Source organism: Pempheris klunzingeri, chromosome 9 (assembly GCF_042242105.1).
Source record: "Pempheris klunzingeri isolate RE-2024b chromosome 9, fPemKlu1.hap1, whole genome shotgun sequence".
NCBI lineage: Eukaryota > Metazoa > Chordata > Actinopteri > Acropomatiformes > Pempheridae > Pempheris > Pempheris klunzingeri.
The window spans coordinates 13946867-13964754 of record NC_092020.1 but is presented as its reverse complement, the minus strand read 5'-3'; the positions used below and the strand labels follow the sequence as shown (position 1 = coordinate 13964754).

Below are 17888 nucleotides of genomic sequence, written 5' to 3'. Positions count from 1 at the left end.
CGCTCTCTGCATCGCACTATAATCTCCAGCTGGAAGCTTTCTTGGTGTGTTTCCTCCTTCTTCGTCTTCTTTCATTGTGAAATATGTTTCCATATACGCCTTCGCTTTTCGGTTTTTCCTTCCTCCTTATGTGCTGCTGTCCTCTCTCTCTCTGGCTGTTTTCTCCTCTCTTCTTCTCTTATCCTCTCTTTTCTTAAAAGTGTGATAGAGGTCTTTTAAAACAGCCTGCAGCCTTTCCCTCACATGCCTACAGGGAAACACCAGGCAATTCAGCAGCAATGTTGTACACACAAACACAAAACAACACACACACTCACTCCAAACTCTCGTTCTTTCGCTCTGCTCTACAGACAGACTTTGAAATGATTACTTGAAGGAGAAACATTTCTGTCACTGTGTAGAAATGGTCCTGTCAGAGACCAGAGGGAGATAGAAAGGGATGGAGATGGGAGATTGGAACAAGCTGAGAACAGTGTTTGAAACGACAAGAACACTATTCTGATACGTTTGCAGAGATTTATAGGGAGAGATGGCCTGATAAAGGTGTATTGGCGAAAGCTGTATGCCCGGAGACAAATTCAAAGATAAGAGAGAGAGAGAGAGGGATGGATGGATATGGTTTAAGGCTAGAGATGAAGTAGGGAGCAGTGAAGATAGGGCAAAATCACTTTAATAGCTTGTAAATTCCTATAGGCTCAATACTGTACAGGCAGTGTGGTATATAGCAGAGCAAGCAGAGAGGAAGAGCAGCGGGTGTGCGTGTGGCAGGAAATGGTTATGCTCCACAGTACTGTGTACTGTGTGGATGCCACTTGAGTCCACAGAGACCTCATCCTATGATCAGCCATTCTTTCTCCCCACGGTTGGTGCATGTGCAAATTGTATGTGCGTACATATGTGTGCTTCTCTGTGTGTGTAACCACGTGTGTGTGTAGGCAGGGTGAAAGCATTACTCCCCACTGCTGCCCATTCTGTCTCTCTCGCTGTTGAGAAAAAAAAAAAAAAACTACACACACATCCGAGCATTCATGAGCTCATTTTCACAGAAGCAGATTGCAGATTTTTTACTCACCAAACTAAATCTTTCCAGCTTAATCTTCCCATATGGCTTCCTAACAATCACGCCTTGTTCATTATTCACCATCAGCAGACAAAAAGTGGCCCATATTCGGAGCAGTTGCCACATTTGCAGAAGCATTATTACGGACGGCTGGCTTGATATAAAAGGACAATGTGTTTCTTCTCCGAATCGACTGCTGACAACTTGGCTGTAAAACCTGACATATGCATCATTTGCAGAGGCAGTTGCAACTCTATAAGTCTAATCATTATTTTTTTGCTCACTTAATGTCAAAAAGATGATTTGAAATGTTTTCATCTTTGAAGCAAACTGTTACTTTGATCTTAGTTGACAATGACATTTTTACATGTTGTGTCCTCAGGCTGGTGGCTTTTATGTCTCAAAGCTGGGGCAGCAGCCAGGCCAGTGATGAGTGTTGATATTAATGTGTGACACTATTACTGCTAACCCCACTACTATACATTTATTTGACATCTTAATCTACTTTGCAGATTCAGATTAACACACAAACGCATAAGAATTTCATCAGTGTTCATTTTATTAAGTACACCTGTACACTGTATTGCAAAAGAATCAACAGCTCTACAGCTCTGCCATTATTGGTACTTTTACAAAGTTCATAATGTTCAGTTTTTGTTGACATTGTCGGAAGTGTGTAAATGAATTATTACTGTGGTCATAGTAAAAGGTGGTTGTTGTATTGCATGGCATTATATTGAGAGGTGGACAGATTTTTTTTTGTCCTTTTTACATACATAAGGGCAGTAAAAATACTATAAACACTTCTGAATCTGTGAGTATAATGCAGCACAACACATCAAAACTATGACCTTGATGCTAAAACGTAATTGAATTAAAACATCTATGACAGTGTCAACAAAAACTGATTTAAGTCATCATGAAAGTAGATTTTAGGGCAGAACAGAACTGGGTTGCATTAGATCGCACTGTTGTACTGAATTAAGTGGCCACAGAGTGTATGTAGTAATATAACATTTTGCCAACAGCTATTCTGCATTCACTTTTTATGACTTAAGTTGATTTTGATGTGAATACTTACAAATGCACATTTATTTCAGCACAACGCAATACTTCTTACACCGCTGAATCCTTGAAACATGTTCTGTATGTGGGTGTACAAGCGCAGCACGTGTTGTTTTTTCTTCTGTACCTGTCTGTCAATTTGTCTGTTTGTACTTTTATCATGAAAGATAGTATACCTTGTTTGTGTTGATCAGGCTGTTATCAAACTTTTATTTCATCTGGTGTGTGTGTGCAGTTCTCATAGGCAAGAGCACACACTCCTGCAGTATTATCTGACACTTGTCTTGATCCCTCAACTTCCACCCTATTAAATATCTCATTCTTCTCATCCCTTTCCTTTTCCTGCTTTTAATCTCTCCCTCTCTCTCTCCTCTTACATCCTTGACTTTAAGCCTTTCTCCTCCTTTCTGCTTTCTTGCGGCCTGCCTGTCTCTTTCCCTCCCTTTTCTTCCTGCCCTGGGAGCCAATCCGCCACCACGCACACACTCGTCCCTTTATAGTGTGTTAGAGTGTCTGTGTGTACATGTATGTTGGGGTATTATGGATGGATGAACAGGAATGATGGATGGAGTGAATGAAGGCGTTGATGGATTGAAGTGGCCTTTTCATGAACAAACCCTGACATTGAGGAAAAACTGAGGTAATGCACTGGGCTCTTCCTAATTTTTCTTGCCATGCACATGTTTTCCCTTCCCTCCATAATTCATATTTCAGTTCATACCTCTCTAGTCAATATTTCAGCCTGAATCTGTTTGCATATTTGTTCTGCATCAGAAGAAAACAGATGCATTTAGGTGTGAAATGTAACAGAGCATGTTTGTTGTTTTTTTTCCAGAGTGATTCACGGAGTGTGATCATTTACAAATCAATGGGTACACTCATATTAATTTATAATTTAGTGAATCAACATCCTTGCGATTTCATACCGAATCACTGATGCTCAGGCTCTTGGCTTGCGGGTGAAGGTGGGAGGGAGCGAAGGAGGGAGGCCACAACCCATAATGAAAAACAAGGAAATGGGAGGGTGGAAGATAGAGAGTGGGAGAGCATGTGGGGGAAAAAAAGGGGAGAGAGAGGGAGAGAAAGGGAGGAGGAGCGCTGTTAGATGGAGTGAGAAAGCATGAAAGGAGGAATGATGGGAAGAGGGTTTCTGTCGAGCGCGGAGGAGGAGAGAGAGAGAGAGAGGAGGATGAGAAGAGGAAAGAGGGCGAGGGAGTGTGTGTATGCGTTCTAGCCGTCCAAACACGTGACAAAGAGACTCAGACTTCAGCATACAGACGGGCTTGTTTCCACGACGACGACAGCAAACATGGGGGCTGTGGTGGGTACGCTGACCATGCAGACCAAGCAAAGGAGGCCGTCCAGGGGTGAGGGAATACACACACAAACATAAACACACACATATGCACATGCCTTATAAACTCATATACAAACGTGTTTCTGACTAACACATGCATGCACACATATGGACAGTGAAACTTTAACAGTGTGTTTTTATTGTATCCTCTAGAGTCTAGACACACACGCGCACACACACACACACACACACACACACACACTCCAGTATAAATATACAGCACACGTACGCAAGCTGCAGACCAAAGATTAATAACTGCTGGCATTTCACTTAAGATGCAGTGAAAGAAACGGGGCATATGGTTTGTAGTGTATGTGTGTGTGTGAGAGAGAAAGAGGCAGAGCGACCAACAGGTGTTCCCGGAGGAAAAAGAGTATCTTTTTATTCTACAACAAAGTTGTAATGCGACAGCATGTGTGCAACCATGTGATTCTGGTTGAGCTTATCTTTTTTGACAGAGAAAACCGAGGGAGCAGAGTAAGAGAGAGCTTCTTTGGCTGTGTTTCACTCTGCATGTGTGTCTGTGTGGGCTTGAGAATGTGTGTGTCGCCCCGTCTGCTGGCTGTGTGTGCAGATTCAGGCATCGATGCTGGTAAACACACACATGTTGAAGGTATTTGTCACTCTGCTCACACACTGCTTTTCCGTCTTGCTGTTACCTTGGAAGCACGGTAGCCATGGCAACAAAAGATGTCAGTTTTGGGGTGGGAGGGGTTGTGGGGTGTAGGGTGAGGGGGGGTGTTGATGAGATTGGGGTACTCCTAAGTAAGTCAAGGCCATGTGAAAGAGAATGAGATAGTGAGAAATGCAAATGTGCAGATAAGGCAGGCAGGGAGATGCTTTTATGAAGACCTGTTGCCTGTGAGAAATGTTTCACTTCCTTGTTTCTCATTCTAATAAAACCCTGTAAACCTCATTTATATAAATCTAACAAAATTCAAACTGACTGTTCCAATGAATAGGCACACCGAACTGGAGATCAGTGCCAGAGTGAAAATATCCCCTATTAATAGTGTGCAGTCATTTAAAGTTATTTGTTGAGGCAGGCTATTATCGGTTTTTCAGTGCAAATTACACCATACAGGACATTTTCCAAGTGAGTGCATATGGCTCGTTTCATCTTTCTCTTTTTATTCCCCACAAGCCCAAACAAACACCTTTTCCCATGGGTTGTTAAAAAGGCAAGGCGTAAATTTGTTGCTATTTTGAATAATGGGATGATTGTAGATGCTCTCACATTGTGGAAACGTGTGAAATCTGACTCAGATGAAAACAAGGCTTTTTTTTTACCTCCATAAAAGCCCCTACAAAAACATGAAATAATGGGATGTAGAGCTGGAGCTATTTAGAGGTTGTTTGTAATTCTGCTGTTGTGTTGTGGTACTTCAGTGTCTCTCCCTCTCCTGCTTTAACATGTTTGCTGTATACAGGATTAGTGCAGCAGGGCTTGTATGTGTGCAGCCGACTATTCTGTGGTGTTGCAGATAACTTGTTATCCGGGATCGTGTCACTGACAGCAACACCGAGAGGGAGACAGTGTGCGGCTGTAATATTGCAAGATTAGATTCCTACATGATTGATCCTCTGAGCACGAGCTCATCACTGTGTTCTGAAAAAAATAAAAAATAAATCCCTCACCGTGTTTGTGTCCTGTGCCTTCCTGAATATTTGCATGTGTGCTTGTCTGTTTTCATCAAGGCTGCTTGCAGTTCTCAACTTGCTTTGTTTTCTGTCAAGTGTTCTTGCCTTTTTCCTGACAGCCTCTCCTTTGCTGTAGTTTCCTCCTACCTGTTGTCTTGTCTGCCTGGTTTTGTCTGGCAGGTTGTTTTCCTCCTCATCTGTTTGGGTGGCCTCTGACAACTCATTTTTCCACCTGGCATTTTTCCTCCCCTCTGTGGTGAATTTTTCATCTCTTCTCAGCCCCTGTATCTCTGTCTCCCTCACTTACTCCCTGCAGGCGTTCTCTCAGTCTTCTTCTTCTCTCCTTCTCTCCTTTCCTTTTCTGTCACTCCTCTGCTCCTCCTCTTATCTTATTTTTTTTTGCTTTCTGCTGCCTCCCTCCCCACCCCTCAACCTTGTCTTTTAGTTGTAATATTCCATCGTTTCCCATCTTTTTCTCTTCCATTTTACCCTGCTGCTTTCTCCTCTCCCTGTTGTTTCCCCCTTTTCTCTCTCTCACTCCTTTTCCACGCTTGTTTCTCTTTATCTTACCTCTAATTTTCCCCGCCACGCTCTCCCATGCCACCACCACAATCTGCTCCTGGCACCCTCATCTCCATACCTCTCTCCCTCTCCTCTCTCTTTTATGTCACCGCTCTTTCTCTCATTTGCTTCCTTTCTCCATCACCCAGGCTCCCATTAGCTGGTGTGAGTGCTTATTAAGTCATCTCGTCATTCTCCTCTCTTGGCATCCAGCAGCGTGTGTGTATGTGCCTTTGTGTGTGCATGTGTTTGTGTGTATTTCTGCAGATTCTGAGTCTAGACATGTATTTACTCAAAAATCAATATTGGCATGCTACTATGTGTGTGTGTAAATGAGCTGTTTTTGATTCACTCTTCCCAAACATGATTAACAGTGGCATTTGAGGAAGTGACATTGGGTGGATTTCTCTGTGTGTGCACGTGTATGTATCCGCCTCACGTACACACTAGCACACAACACTACAAACACCCTCCAGCTCTTCAGTCCTCCTTCACAGGCTGAGGATTAGTAAGCAAACAGATCTGTGTGTGTGTGTGTGTGTGTGTGTGTGTGTGTGTGTGTGTGTGTGTGTGTGTGTGTGTGTGTGTGTGTGTGTGTGTGTGTGTGTGTGTGTGTGTGTGTGTGTGTGTGTGTGTGTGTGTGTGTGTGTGTGTGTGTGTGTGTGTGTGTGTGTGTGAGAGTATGCAAGCATGAGAGTGTATATTGTTTTATTCACACGGGTGCTTGTTATTTTATCTGTGACCCTTGAAATAATGTTTTCATGTTTGTCTTGTTCGAGGGTGTATGACTACATACATATGGCCCTCCACGTGCTGTGTGTGTGTCTGTGTGTGTTTTCAGCCACAACATTTCATTGGACTTTCAGTGAACCACCCAAAGGCCAGGCAGGGATTGGCCCAGCGTCCACTGGCTTGGATGCTGACTGGGGAAAACAGTGTGTCTCAGAACGAGGGCTTGAATTCACACCGTTGAACATGATTATGTTGTGCAGCTTTCACATGGTGTAAATAGGACTGTAGCTGAAATCTATTTTTAAGATACTTCCTCCATACCTCCAGGGATCCCATGGCCAGTAGAGCTGCTACTGTCTTGAAGAACGCTCTCCACCATTGAAGAGGCCGGTGAGAGCGAGGCCTGTCCAACGCTACCTAGACGACAGATTAAGATAATTCCGATTATGCAAATGACACTCTTTGGTGGCAAGGATTACAGGACACAAAAAGGAAAGAGAGAGCATGGCAGAGATAGAGTGGCAGAGTGAGAATAGAGCTTGGCAGAGTGAGAGAGATAAGAAAGGAGGAAAGGAGGATTCAGTGGGCAACAGAAGAAAGGAAGAGATGGAGGAGAAATGGGAGCTAACATTAAATACCAGAGCCAGCAGCAGTTAGAGGGAAGATAGGAGTTAAATAACTGTTTCTGGGCTTGAGGAAGTGTGTGTGTCGATGTAAGAGGTATTCTTTGTGACAGGGTGCTGGCTGGGGGAGAGTGGCAGGCAGTCTTTCTTTGCTGACAGTTCAGGCCACCGCTTAATACTCCAAACAAGCTCTGAAAGAAAAGGGTTCAGGCTTTTGGTCATTGTCAAACTCCACGGCTTATAATAGCTTGTGTAAAAGATGGAAGAGAGGCTCTAGAGGTGGCTTTCTAGGTTGGGTTTATCTAGGTTTTCCTAACCTGCTAAGTTTGCACATCCAGTTTTAGAACACAAAACACGCAGGTCTCTAGCTCTCACCTGTTTGCAATAAAAAGTTTGCAGTAGTAGACTGCCCCAGAACTTGTTACTGAGCTTATTCACTTTATTCTTTCATAAAAGTTATCTTTACTCAGACTTTTGCATTTAGACTTCTGCTTGCAAAAGCAGTTCCAGGCCCAGTGGGTCAGCAGGTCCCAAAGCAGGAACCCCACTGTCAAATAGCTTGATCAAAAGCAGGAATGACCTGATCCCAAACTCCAACCTGGAATATGTGTTTGCCACTACCATGTTGATTACAAAACAAAATGTAAAATTCATGTCATCACATGGAGACGGTCTGAAGCCACATGTGCATATATGTGAATTCATCACAAATGAAATATGTTTCACGTGTTGTCATGGGAAATGAAAGCTATTATGTGTGATGTCTGCATTTTACATGTGAAATGTTTAAAAAAAATGACATGTGCCTCTGCGTGAATTAATAACATGAAATGGCTTTCCACATGTCTTTTCTGTTTCTATAATTATATTTCTTAGAATGTCTTGTGTGTGTGTATTTTGCCATTGTGCATTGCAGGGCATGTTTTTGTATGAAATATGCTGTCCATTTTTGTACTGGTATGTGATAAACATGTGAAATGTGTTTTGCATGTGATAAATTCACAAGCTATTTTCACAGGTGCTTTTTCTGGATTTAGTATGGATTTATTAATGCCTAGTTTTAAAGGTCTGCTTTAAGAACATATAACATGTGCCACATCTCTCCTTTGCTGGTTTTCTATAATTCTTTGGTGTACAGGACTTGTCTAGTATCTGTGGAGAGGTGTGTCCGTGTGGATAAAGTGTGGCAGGAAGCTGTCTGGGTTCACTGTGCCTGTGTGTTATACCATGACAGAAATGCTGCTGATTGGTCACAGTGAAAGACAGCTGAAGGTTGATTAAGTGAACGAACACAATATACACTCAATCATCCTTATCATCCTCAGTGATGTTTACACTATGGAGCATATTTTAAATGTGTTGCAAATGAAATTAAAATGCTACTCTCTGCACTAAATTTAATTTTACCCAGCAATTCCTCAACAGTAAACTGAACAGTAAATAAAGCAAACGTTCAATTGACATCTCTGTGGGAAACCTCTTGATACAGCAGAGCCCCCTGCAGTCTGCACTTCAGGTTGTTGGACAGTCACAGATCCTTTTTACATTCAAGACTAAAAATGAGTGCCAGCTGGTCACACTACAGAGATACTACTAGAAATATTTTATGTTTATATCATTGTGATTGTCTGAGGTTTTTGCTTTATATTTTGAGATACAGCACATTTTATTTCATAATTAAGATATTTGTCATGATTCTGAGTATTATCACTATATGATTAAACAAACCAGATAAAACATATAATGAAACATACTACTGATCTTGATTAGAAGGTTTAAAACCCGTCGTCCTCTGTGTTAGTGTCTGCTGCCCCCTGCTGATACAGTCAGGTTAAAGCATGTTTAATTGTTCCTGTTCTCCGCTCTCTCAGACTCTTCATATGAAGTCCATGATGCAGATGGATCATGTTATCTCACCGGGTGTATTCATAATGGCTGATTGAGATAAAGTGTTGTTTACATTGCATAGTAAGCTGTATTAAAATGACTTAAGCATGTTTAGTAGGAAAAGTCACTTTGCAGTAAATTAAGCCTTATGTTGTTCGGGGATGACTGTGTGTCTTAATGGGGCCAATTAATCAAGTGCTGATCTGCCCGTGAACACACACACGCACGCAAGCACACAGTCAAAACAAGCACACACGGTCATACAGTAGAGGGGAGTTTATTATTGTTACAGTGCACTCAGGTGGGACCCTCAAGTTTAAGCTCAGTTTCCAAAGAGTGAAGGACACAGTGACTGTAACAGAGGGGGAAGTGGGAATGAGGGGGAGCATGTTTCAGGGGGGAGTGAAGGGGGAGAGAGTGAGTTAGTGGGATGGAGCGAAGGTCAGGATAAGAGAGGGAGATGCCCCAGGGAGCAGAGAGACAGGGGGATAAAAAGACAGAGACAGAGAGAGAGGCAGGTGAGTGCTGCTCTCACTGTAGGTGGAAGCAGGATGGGCAGAAAGTTTATAGGCATGAGAGAGAGAGACATATACAGAAACAATATTTAAAAGTTTAGAACATGTTTGTTTTTGCACAGTACAATATAGTTAAAGTCTAAGAATTTAAAAAATCCAGGAATAGGAGGTGAGCTGGAGACAGAAAGCTTCCAGAGGCCAGTGGAAATAAAGAAGTTATCAAAATGGAAAGAGAGCAGCAGAGTGAGAACAGCTTACACACTATAGCCATCATTCTGCTGTGCTGTGGGGCCGTCAAAATGCTGCACCTACTGGGAGTCATCACTGTAGAGGGTGAGTCAGTACCACATCTACTATCACTGTCGTCCAGCATGAACCCAACCAGAAAAAATTGGAGTGAGGTTGTGTTTTCGTTGCAGTTTGTGAGAAAGAAACATCTGGATTATTCATGTGGGAATGGTAGACGTGTGGTTTTCAACTGCTGCTTTTTCAGAAAATCAAAAGGGAGTAAAAGTACATAAATAAACAAACCGTAACTAACTGTTAGAAGCTGCAGACTGCTGAATTTGTCATTGGTGGAGACTTGCACTCTCAACTGTATATACTGTAGTAATGAACCCTGAACTATTGCCATTATTCATTCAGTATAGGGTTCCTGTAGAGGGTTTGTGTATTTGCTACTCTGCTGCGTTTCATATTCTAAATCTGCTGTGGCCGGCTGTCCCACACTGGTTTGTCTACTGATAATAATTTTGCTGAGCCTAATACAACTACAGCTAACTGAAAGCTTATTACAATCATACTATACCGTTACTGGATGACCACAGCTTGTCTCCATGTATGGATACTTTCATAGCAGTGATATTAATTAACTGTGTATTCATAGGCCTATTTGTTTTCTTCATGCATACATATACAGTGTATCTGTAACTTCCTTTCCCTGGTGATGTGTTGTTTTTTATTTGATACAAGAAGACATATGCGACCAGTCAGAGAAAGTCATCGCACTGTCCACAAATAGTTTTACTGTATGTGATCACCTTCTCTATGATCATAAGCTCGGTGTTTGGTATTAGAGAAAAACTGAGTTAAGTTGTAGAAACCATTTTTAAACCAGAACACTGATTGATTGTGACTCTCACTCTTGTAAGTCAAGTTAGTTTTATTTATACAACCCAAAATCCAAAAAAAAAAGGGCTTTATAGTCTGTAACATACAACACCTACAGAAGTATAATGAAGTTTATCTAATTGTTCATATATTCTGTTTGTGTCACAGGACCTTAGTAGATGCTATAAAAAACACATTAAGTGATTTGTGTTACTTTTTCTTTTCTCTTTGGAAGGCATTTCTATACATAGTGCTTTGAGTTGGGACGTCCTCTGTTGTGGGAGTTTTTATAGTTAAGCATGCAGTGTGACGGTGACTGTGCCAGAGCCATCAAGGTTTTAGCATGGACAATAGAGTTGCAGTGAAGCCTTTCAGAAAAGTGCATACTCTTTAACTCCATACAGTAGGTGCATGAATCATAAAAATGTTAGAGCAAACCAAAAAGATTAAAGCAGGTGATGGTGATTTACATTTACCATGTCCTGTATGTCAGAGTCACATCAGGAGGTGTGTTTCAAATGTATTTACAAGAATATGTGCAGGACGCACATATTTGTTATTCATGTTGTATTTATTCATGTCTGTGTATGTGTGCCATGTACAGTAGGCTTTACCTGAAGACCACTGGGAGCTGGGTGTGAATAATCTCACCTTGGGCATGAGTGTGAACCTTCACCTTAATGTGACACTGAGAAAGACTGAACTGCCTGCCTGATGAAACAACTGCCTGTGTGTGTGTGTGTGTGTGTGTGTGTGTGTGTGTGTGGGTGTGTGTTTGGGTGTGTGGGTGGGGGGCAGGGGAAAAGGAGCTATATAAAGAGAGACTGCTCAGCAACTCAACAGAAGGTATACAAAGTCACAATGTAATAATGCAAAGATAATGTAGAAAATCAGTGGGCACAGTGTAATAAGCTATTGCTAGATAACATAATGTATTGTATTTTATGTTAAAATTAGTTGTATTTTCTTTATAATCATATCAAAATATACAATGTCATCATTACGTATATTTGAGTCTAGATCAATTAAGATCAGTGGTTCAAAAGGTTGTAACATAACATGAACCATGATGGCAGCACTTCTTTGCAATTATTTACATGATAGTCTGTGTTCAATTATTAAATGGAAACACTGGATACTGAATCTAATAAGGCTAGGCTGTTGACTGAGGCTTCATTTAGCAGTGAGATGAAATTGTCTTCGCCTGGCATGGTAAAAATGCCGACCTGGTAGCCATGATTCACTGAGAAAATAGATCTGAAGAGGTGTTGGTGTAATGAAGCTTTACAAAGCACTAATGGTCTCACTGCACCGATAAAAACGTTTCTATTTCAAGAGTGTTGATGTTTCAAAATCTGGATTGCCAAGGACAGTGTGAACGTTGCACTCTGTGACACTTCATTAAAGCAGAACAGGAGCCCTTAAAAGTGTTTTAGCTCACCCGTTGTATCTGTAAATCAGACACTGGCAGTTTTGTGGACTGCTGTAGTGACGGAGGAAACTGTACTTGATCACCATGCTGTGCTGTGGACGGGAAGTCTGCGCTTACAAATAACTAGAGGGATACACACACAGCAATCTAGACTGATACTAGACTGAACGTTTGCATAGAGTCCAACAGTCTATCCTCCACAATGTTCATATTATAAGGTTGTATTGGAGCAATGCACCTATTCATCACTCTGATTTTTAACTACAGTGTAATGAAGCAGGAGACGATGATAAAGTCTTTCTCATGTGCTCACAGCTGGACAGGTTAAGGCAGGTCCGTGATGGACAATCATACATTTGTTTTGAAATGACCTTCATAAAATGTACCATCTTATTACTTAACCACCAGCAAGTTTTTTTTTTTAGGTCTACCATTTTACTACGGCACATTATGACCACTTTATCATATTCTGAATTTTTATTACTATTTCTATTAAATTATGCACAGTTATAACAGTATGCATAATTATTACATTGTAGATTGCTTCAGGGAGTATGTGTGCACTGGTGCAAATGGAAGATGAGTGTCTGAGATGGAGAGAGGAGGGTGTTTTATACGGTCATGTTCACATATAGGCACTATGAGCCCGTGTGTGTGTGTGTGTGTGTGTGTGTGTGTGTGTGTGTGTGTGTGTGTGTGTGTGTGTGTGTGTGTGTGTGTGTGTGTGTGTGTGTGTGTGTGTGTGTGTGTGTGTGTGTGTGTGTGTGTGTATTGTCTCAGAGTCAGTGGTTTGTCCTCTTTCCCCTCCCCTGCAGCGAGGAGAGTAATGAGTTGTTAATGATAGGGCCGGTGAGAGGAGGAACATGGAGCTGTTAGACTGACCTCTACCTTTGAGCATCTCCATCTTTCATCCTCTTCTCTCTTTCCTTTTTAAAAAAAGACTTTCAATAGAATAAACAGAAAATATTTCAAGCTTGACGTGTGCAGATTCACTGTACTGTATCCCCTTTCTGGGCCATTAATCCACTTTCTTCTTTTCTAGATTTCATCATTTCTCTTGCTGTTGTATATGAGTTATGTCAGGGAACATTGCTTTATTTCTTTTTCCTGCATCTGTTTCTCCAGACAAAGCTGACGATGACCTGGAGATGACCATGGTGTGCCATCGACCTGAGGGCCTCGACCAGCTAGAGGCTCAAACCAACTTCAGCAAAAGGGAGCTCCAAGTGCTCTACCGCGGCTTTAAGAATGTAAGTGGCTGCACAGGTGCACCTCAGAGGAACAGAGGTTTAGTTTTTAGAGATTTATCCACCTTGTAGATACATACAATAGATACCAAAAATGCATTGATTGGTAGATTCTTTGCTCTTGCGCAATTAACTTATGATTTATATATATTTTTTACATTTTTCTTGTGAGCAAGCAAACCAAGAGTGGCATAAAAGAATAAAGACCTCTTTACCCAACAATTCTGAATTATGTTTGAATATATTTTTATTCATTTGTAGATAAAAAAAGATTCACTAAACACCATGAATCCTTCAGTCACATGCTGGCTTATGCATTAACCCATCTCATACCTATAGCAGCCCTGATATACTGTAAGGGTTAAAGTCCAGACAGACACAGTCCGGTGCAGAATGAGAATCAGCATTAGTTTGCATGAATTGAAAATGACATCATGTGTTTTCATGTTTAGCTACAGTAGATCTGTTTGTCCGCATTCTGTAAAGGCTTTATGTATGCCGAAAGGGAAAAATATTCCTATTTTATCAGGAGATGAAATATCTAGGTTGAGGACCAGACTTTGTTTTGGGGCTGCCATTTGCTTATAACTATAGTTGTGTTTGGTTTTGGCTCTATTGTCCTTCAAGTTGTTTAATTCTATGTTGTAATAAATGCTAAAATATTATAGTAGACTCAGGTGTCACCCCTGGAGCAAATGAATGATTTTGGTGTCCGTTGGCTGACTCACAGCTACATAAAAAGCTCTATGTAAAAACCAGACTCAATAGTGACACCTTGGACAGAAGGTCAGAATATGTAACTGCAGTCTGTTATACTTTTGATATTAGACTTTATACAAATTAAAAACTGGTGAAATTTAAAACTATATTTTATCATTATAATTTCAATGATAAAATATAATTTTAAATTTCAGTTTTTAATCACATAGAGGTTTAACCAATAGCTACATTCTCATCAACACGTGTATAATCCTTTATTTAATTAGACTCCATCTGTTGAACCCTCATCAGTCACTGTCCACCTCTGTTTGAATTTCTTGGGTTGGTATCTACAACTTACACCTCCCACTTCTTCACCATCTCTTTCTGTCTCCCTCTCTCTTTTCAGGAGTGTCCAAGTGGTGTCGTAAATGAGGAAACTTTCAAGCAAATATACTCCCAGTTCTTCCCACATGGAGGTAAAGAGAGTGTGTGTTGAGTTGTTTGCTTCTTCTTTGTCTCTGTTTTTTCTACCCAGTGTATTGAAAAGTGTTTTTTCTTCTTCTCCTGCAGATGCCAGCACTTATGCACACTACCTTTTCAATGCATTTGACTCAGCACATACCGGCTCCATAAAGTTTGAGGTCTTTTAGATTCATGCATTTCCACATTTTTGCACACTAATGCTCAGATTTTGAAAAGTTCCTTTTCGAATGGTAGTCTTGTTTTTATCTCCCAACAAGCCCTTTTTTTTTCAGCCTGTCCTTTTTCTCTGCTTCAGGACTTTGTCACAGCTCTGTCCATCCTGCTGAGGGGCACCGTCACTGAGAAGCTACAGTGGACCTTCAACCTTTACGATATCAACAGAGATGGCTACATCAACAAAGAGGCTTGTGTTTCCCTAAACCTCATTATTATTCCAATGGTGTTAAATGGACATTGTGTTTGTATTTTTATGTTAGTCTCACACTTGACATCTTATTTGTGTGCGTGCGTGTGCTTCCGTCTCACAGGAGATGACAGACATCGTCAGAGCGATCTATGACATGATGGGGAAGTACACTTACCCTGTCTTGAAAAATGATGCACCCAAACAGCATGTGGATGCCTTCTTTCAGGTAACATCTTAACTGAAGTCTAATAAAAACCCAACAAACAAACACTGACGGTCGACCAAATGAGGATGAATGAGCAGCAACAGCAGAAAAAAAAGGGTAGTCAGGATGAGGGGAGATATCCACCAAGGCTTAAGAGCAAATAAGAGTGGAAAACAAACTTGCATGCAAACATGCAATGAAATAAAATCCAGGGAAAATACGTGGTGCATGGTGATCGTGGCAGGTGATTATTGAGACATGCAGAAATGATACAGCAAAGAGCAACGAGCAATGAAGACACCAAAATGAGACAGTAACGGTGATCTACCAGAACAGGCTACTGAGTTTAGTGTTTTAGTTTTTACTTACAAACTTTGGTATCTTTGATTGATATCTTCCCTGACACACCTTGACAGTATGTGCATTTCTCTCCACAGAAAATGGACAAAAACAGAGACGGCGTGGTCACTCTTGATGAGTTCATCCTTTCTTGTCAAGAGGTACTCACCTTGTTCTTTAAGTTCTCCTCTGTCTTACATAATCCTGAGGATCCCTTTAACTTTGCAAAAGGTTGTTATCACAGCAGACATTTTGGCATGTCACAGAAGGAAAAGGTGTAAATGATAAAATTGAAAATGATTTTAGTGATGGATCTGATTTCCATTTATATTACAGAGCCATTGTTAACATTGTTAGGAACATCTGTGCTTTTCCTACTGCAACAAGTCAAGTCAACATGAGAATGAGAAAATATGCTGAGAATTAAGCCTATTGAAGCTTTTTGCTTAAAAAGTCTAAAGTAATTTTACTTTGCAAAATGCTCCTCAGATTGCTTACCCTTCTTCTTTTTCCTTTTTCACTATACTGGCTATTAATTATGGTCTCTGCTACCTTTTATATCAGTATTTGTCTGCAGAGAAACCACTGACTAACATTTTACAGGCTTTTACTGTCCCCTAGTGGCCAGTAAACTGAATTAAATGGTGATTGTTGGGTGCCTGTCTCCTCACAGTCAGCTTCCTAATATTCCATCGTCTTCACACAGGATGAAAACATCATGAGATCTCTACAGCTCTTTGAAAATGTCATCTAGACAACAAAGAAGAGGGAGACAGTGCAACAGCCGAAAGCACAGAGTGGGATAAGAGAAAAGAACAAGAAAAGGAGGAGGGATGAACGTGCAAGAGAATAGGAAGAACACAGCTTGCAGTTTAAACAAAACAAGGATGTGGTCACTCTGTATGGGACGGTTGCCACAGAGCTCCATCGAAGGCGTCTTGCTGTAACAAATTCATGGCGACAAACTGCTTTCAGAAAATGTCCTTGAGACTTAAACCTTTCATTTGACCTTTCTGTGACCATTCACCTCGTCTCCATCTCCCTCGTTTGTTGATGTCGTCGCAGTTACTGTTGTCTTGGACGTTGTGTAAATACTGATTCTCTCACATTTGGGTGAATACTTTTCAGAAATGTGTAAAATGAACCACATTATCAGGCAGGACTGGAATTCCTAAAAGCAGCTTAGCAGTGAAGATCAAACAATGCAGACCTTGTGCATTAGATGCTTAAATAACGGCTGTTTTCATCCTGAATTTCTGTGTAAATCCAACAAATGTGAGCAACATTGTGAAGCATGCAAGACAGGACTACTGCATATTTACCATATATGTGCCATAAAAAAAACTTGGCGGTGATATATTCTTGGCAGTTGCATAAATTTGGGGAAGCCAACATCTCACAGAACCACCTCATCTCTTTTCAGACGTCTCATGAATTCAGACAGGGCTGAAAAGCTTAGCAGAGCTGAATTTGACCTCAGCCAGTGTGCGGCAGTCTCAACATCTCGTGACAGCGTGCAACACTTCAAAAACCCTCTTTACGCTCTCTGTGTGTTCCAGTGGTGTCAGTCAGTGTTTCAATGTTGTAACGACTCGACTGTAGATATTTAACTGTTGTATTTGTGGCTTCCTCTTACTGTTTGAACCATTTGTGTCTGTCTGCGTGTTTCTGATTCTGACTATCTGTCTATCTTTCTGTCAAATTGGATCTAACTGTAATTATTCTACCTGACACTCATTGTTAAATAAAGAGTCCGTTTAGAGGTTTACTGGCACAAGTGACACAAGGACATGCATGTATTTATGTGTGTGTGTGTGTGTGTGTGTGTGTGTGTGTGTGTGTGTGTGTGTCCTGATGTAAAGTTTCTGTTTGCCTGAATAAAAATTAATGTCATTTTTCGAGCATGTAGCTTCATCTTGTGGTCACCACTATTAGTCCAGCTGAACAGACCGTGTTTATGCTAGAGAGGAGAGCTTCGTCTTCAGTTTTGTCTGTTAAAAACGTCGACTCAGAGCGACCAACATTTCACTGTGAGGGAGAGACTGAAGAGGGGAGCTAGAAGGAGGCAGCGTGGAGAAGGAACAAGACGGAGAATAAGACAAAAGACGAGAGAGACCTTTTCACTGAATTTGAAGGAATGGAAGCCATGTTTCAAACAAGAGCCATCATTTTAAAGATTGAGCAGGACAAAAAAAACACAGATTTATAAATGATTTACTGTCATGCCCACTCACTGTGCTACCAATAGTGAAATAAAAACCTTGCTGAGATGTGTTGCGGCTCATCTCAAATGTTCCCAGACATACTTCAAGATAGACTGACAGACAGAAAGACAAACAGATAGACAGCTTAGAACTGTCAGAGCGAATTCATGTGTGTATTCAAATATTGTATAAAATCATTATATTTATCAATAAACTTTTCAAGAAATAATCAATTTATGTCTGCTATTTTTTTTTTTTACCTTGTTGCTCGACACGTTTTTCTTTTTTGTAGCTTATAATTATTAAAACCTTAAAATAA

General features: G+C 40.9%; 1 protein-coding gene across 1 annotated transcript; it reads left to right on the top strand.

Moving 5' to 3' along the window:
- The first annotated feature begins 3375 nt into the window (after nucleotides 1-3375).
- On the top strand, nucleotides 3376-17174 carry LOC139206883 (A-type potassium channel modulatory protein KCNIP1). Its single transcript, XM_070836481.1, has 8 exons — nucleotides 3376-3492; nucleotides 13109-13233; nucleotides 14339-14408; nucleotides 14503-14573; nucleotides 14711-14818; nucleotides 14943-15047; nucleotides 15464-15526; nucleotides 16072-17174. Exons 1-8 carry the CDS (start codon nucleotides 3435-3437, stop codon nucleotides 16117-16119), a joined length of 648 nt encoding a protein of 215 aa, XP_070692582.1. The 5' UTR covers nucleotides 3376-3434; the 3' UTR covers nucleotides 16120-17174.
- The last annotated feature ends 714 nt before the right edge of the window (nucleotides 17175-17888 follow it).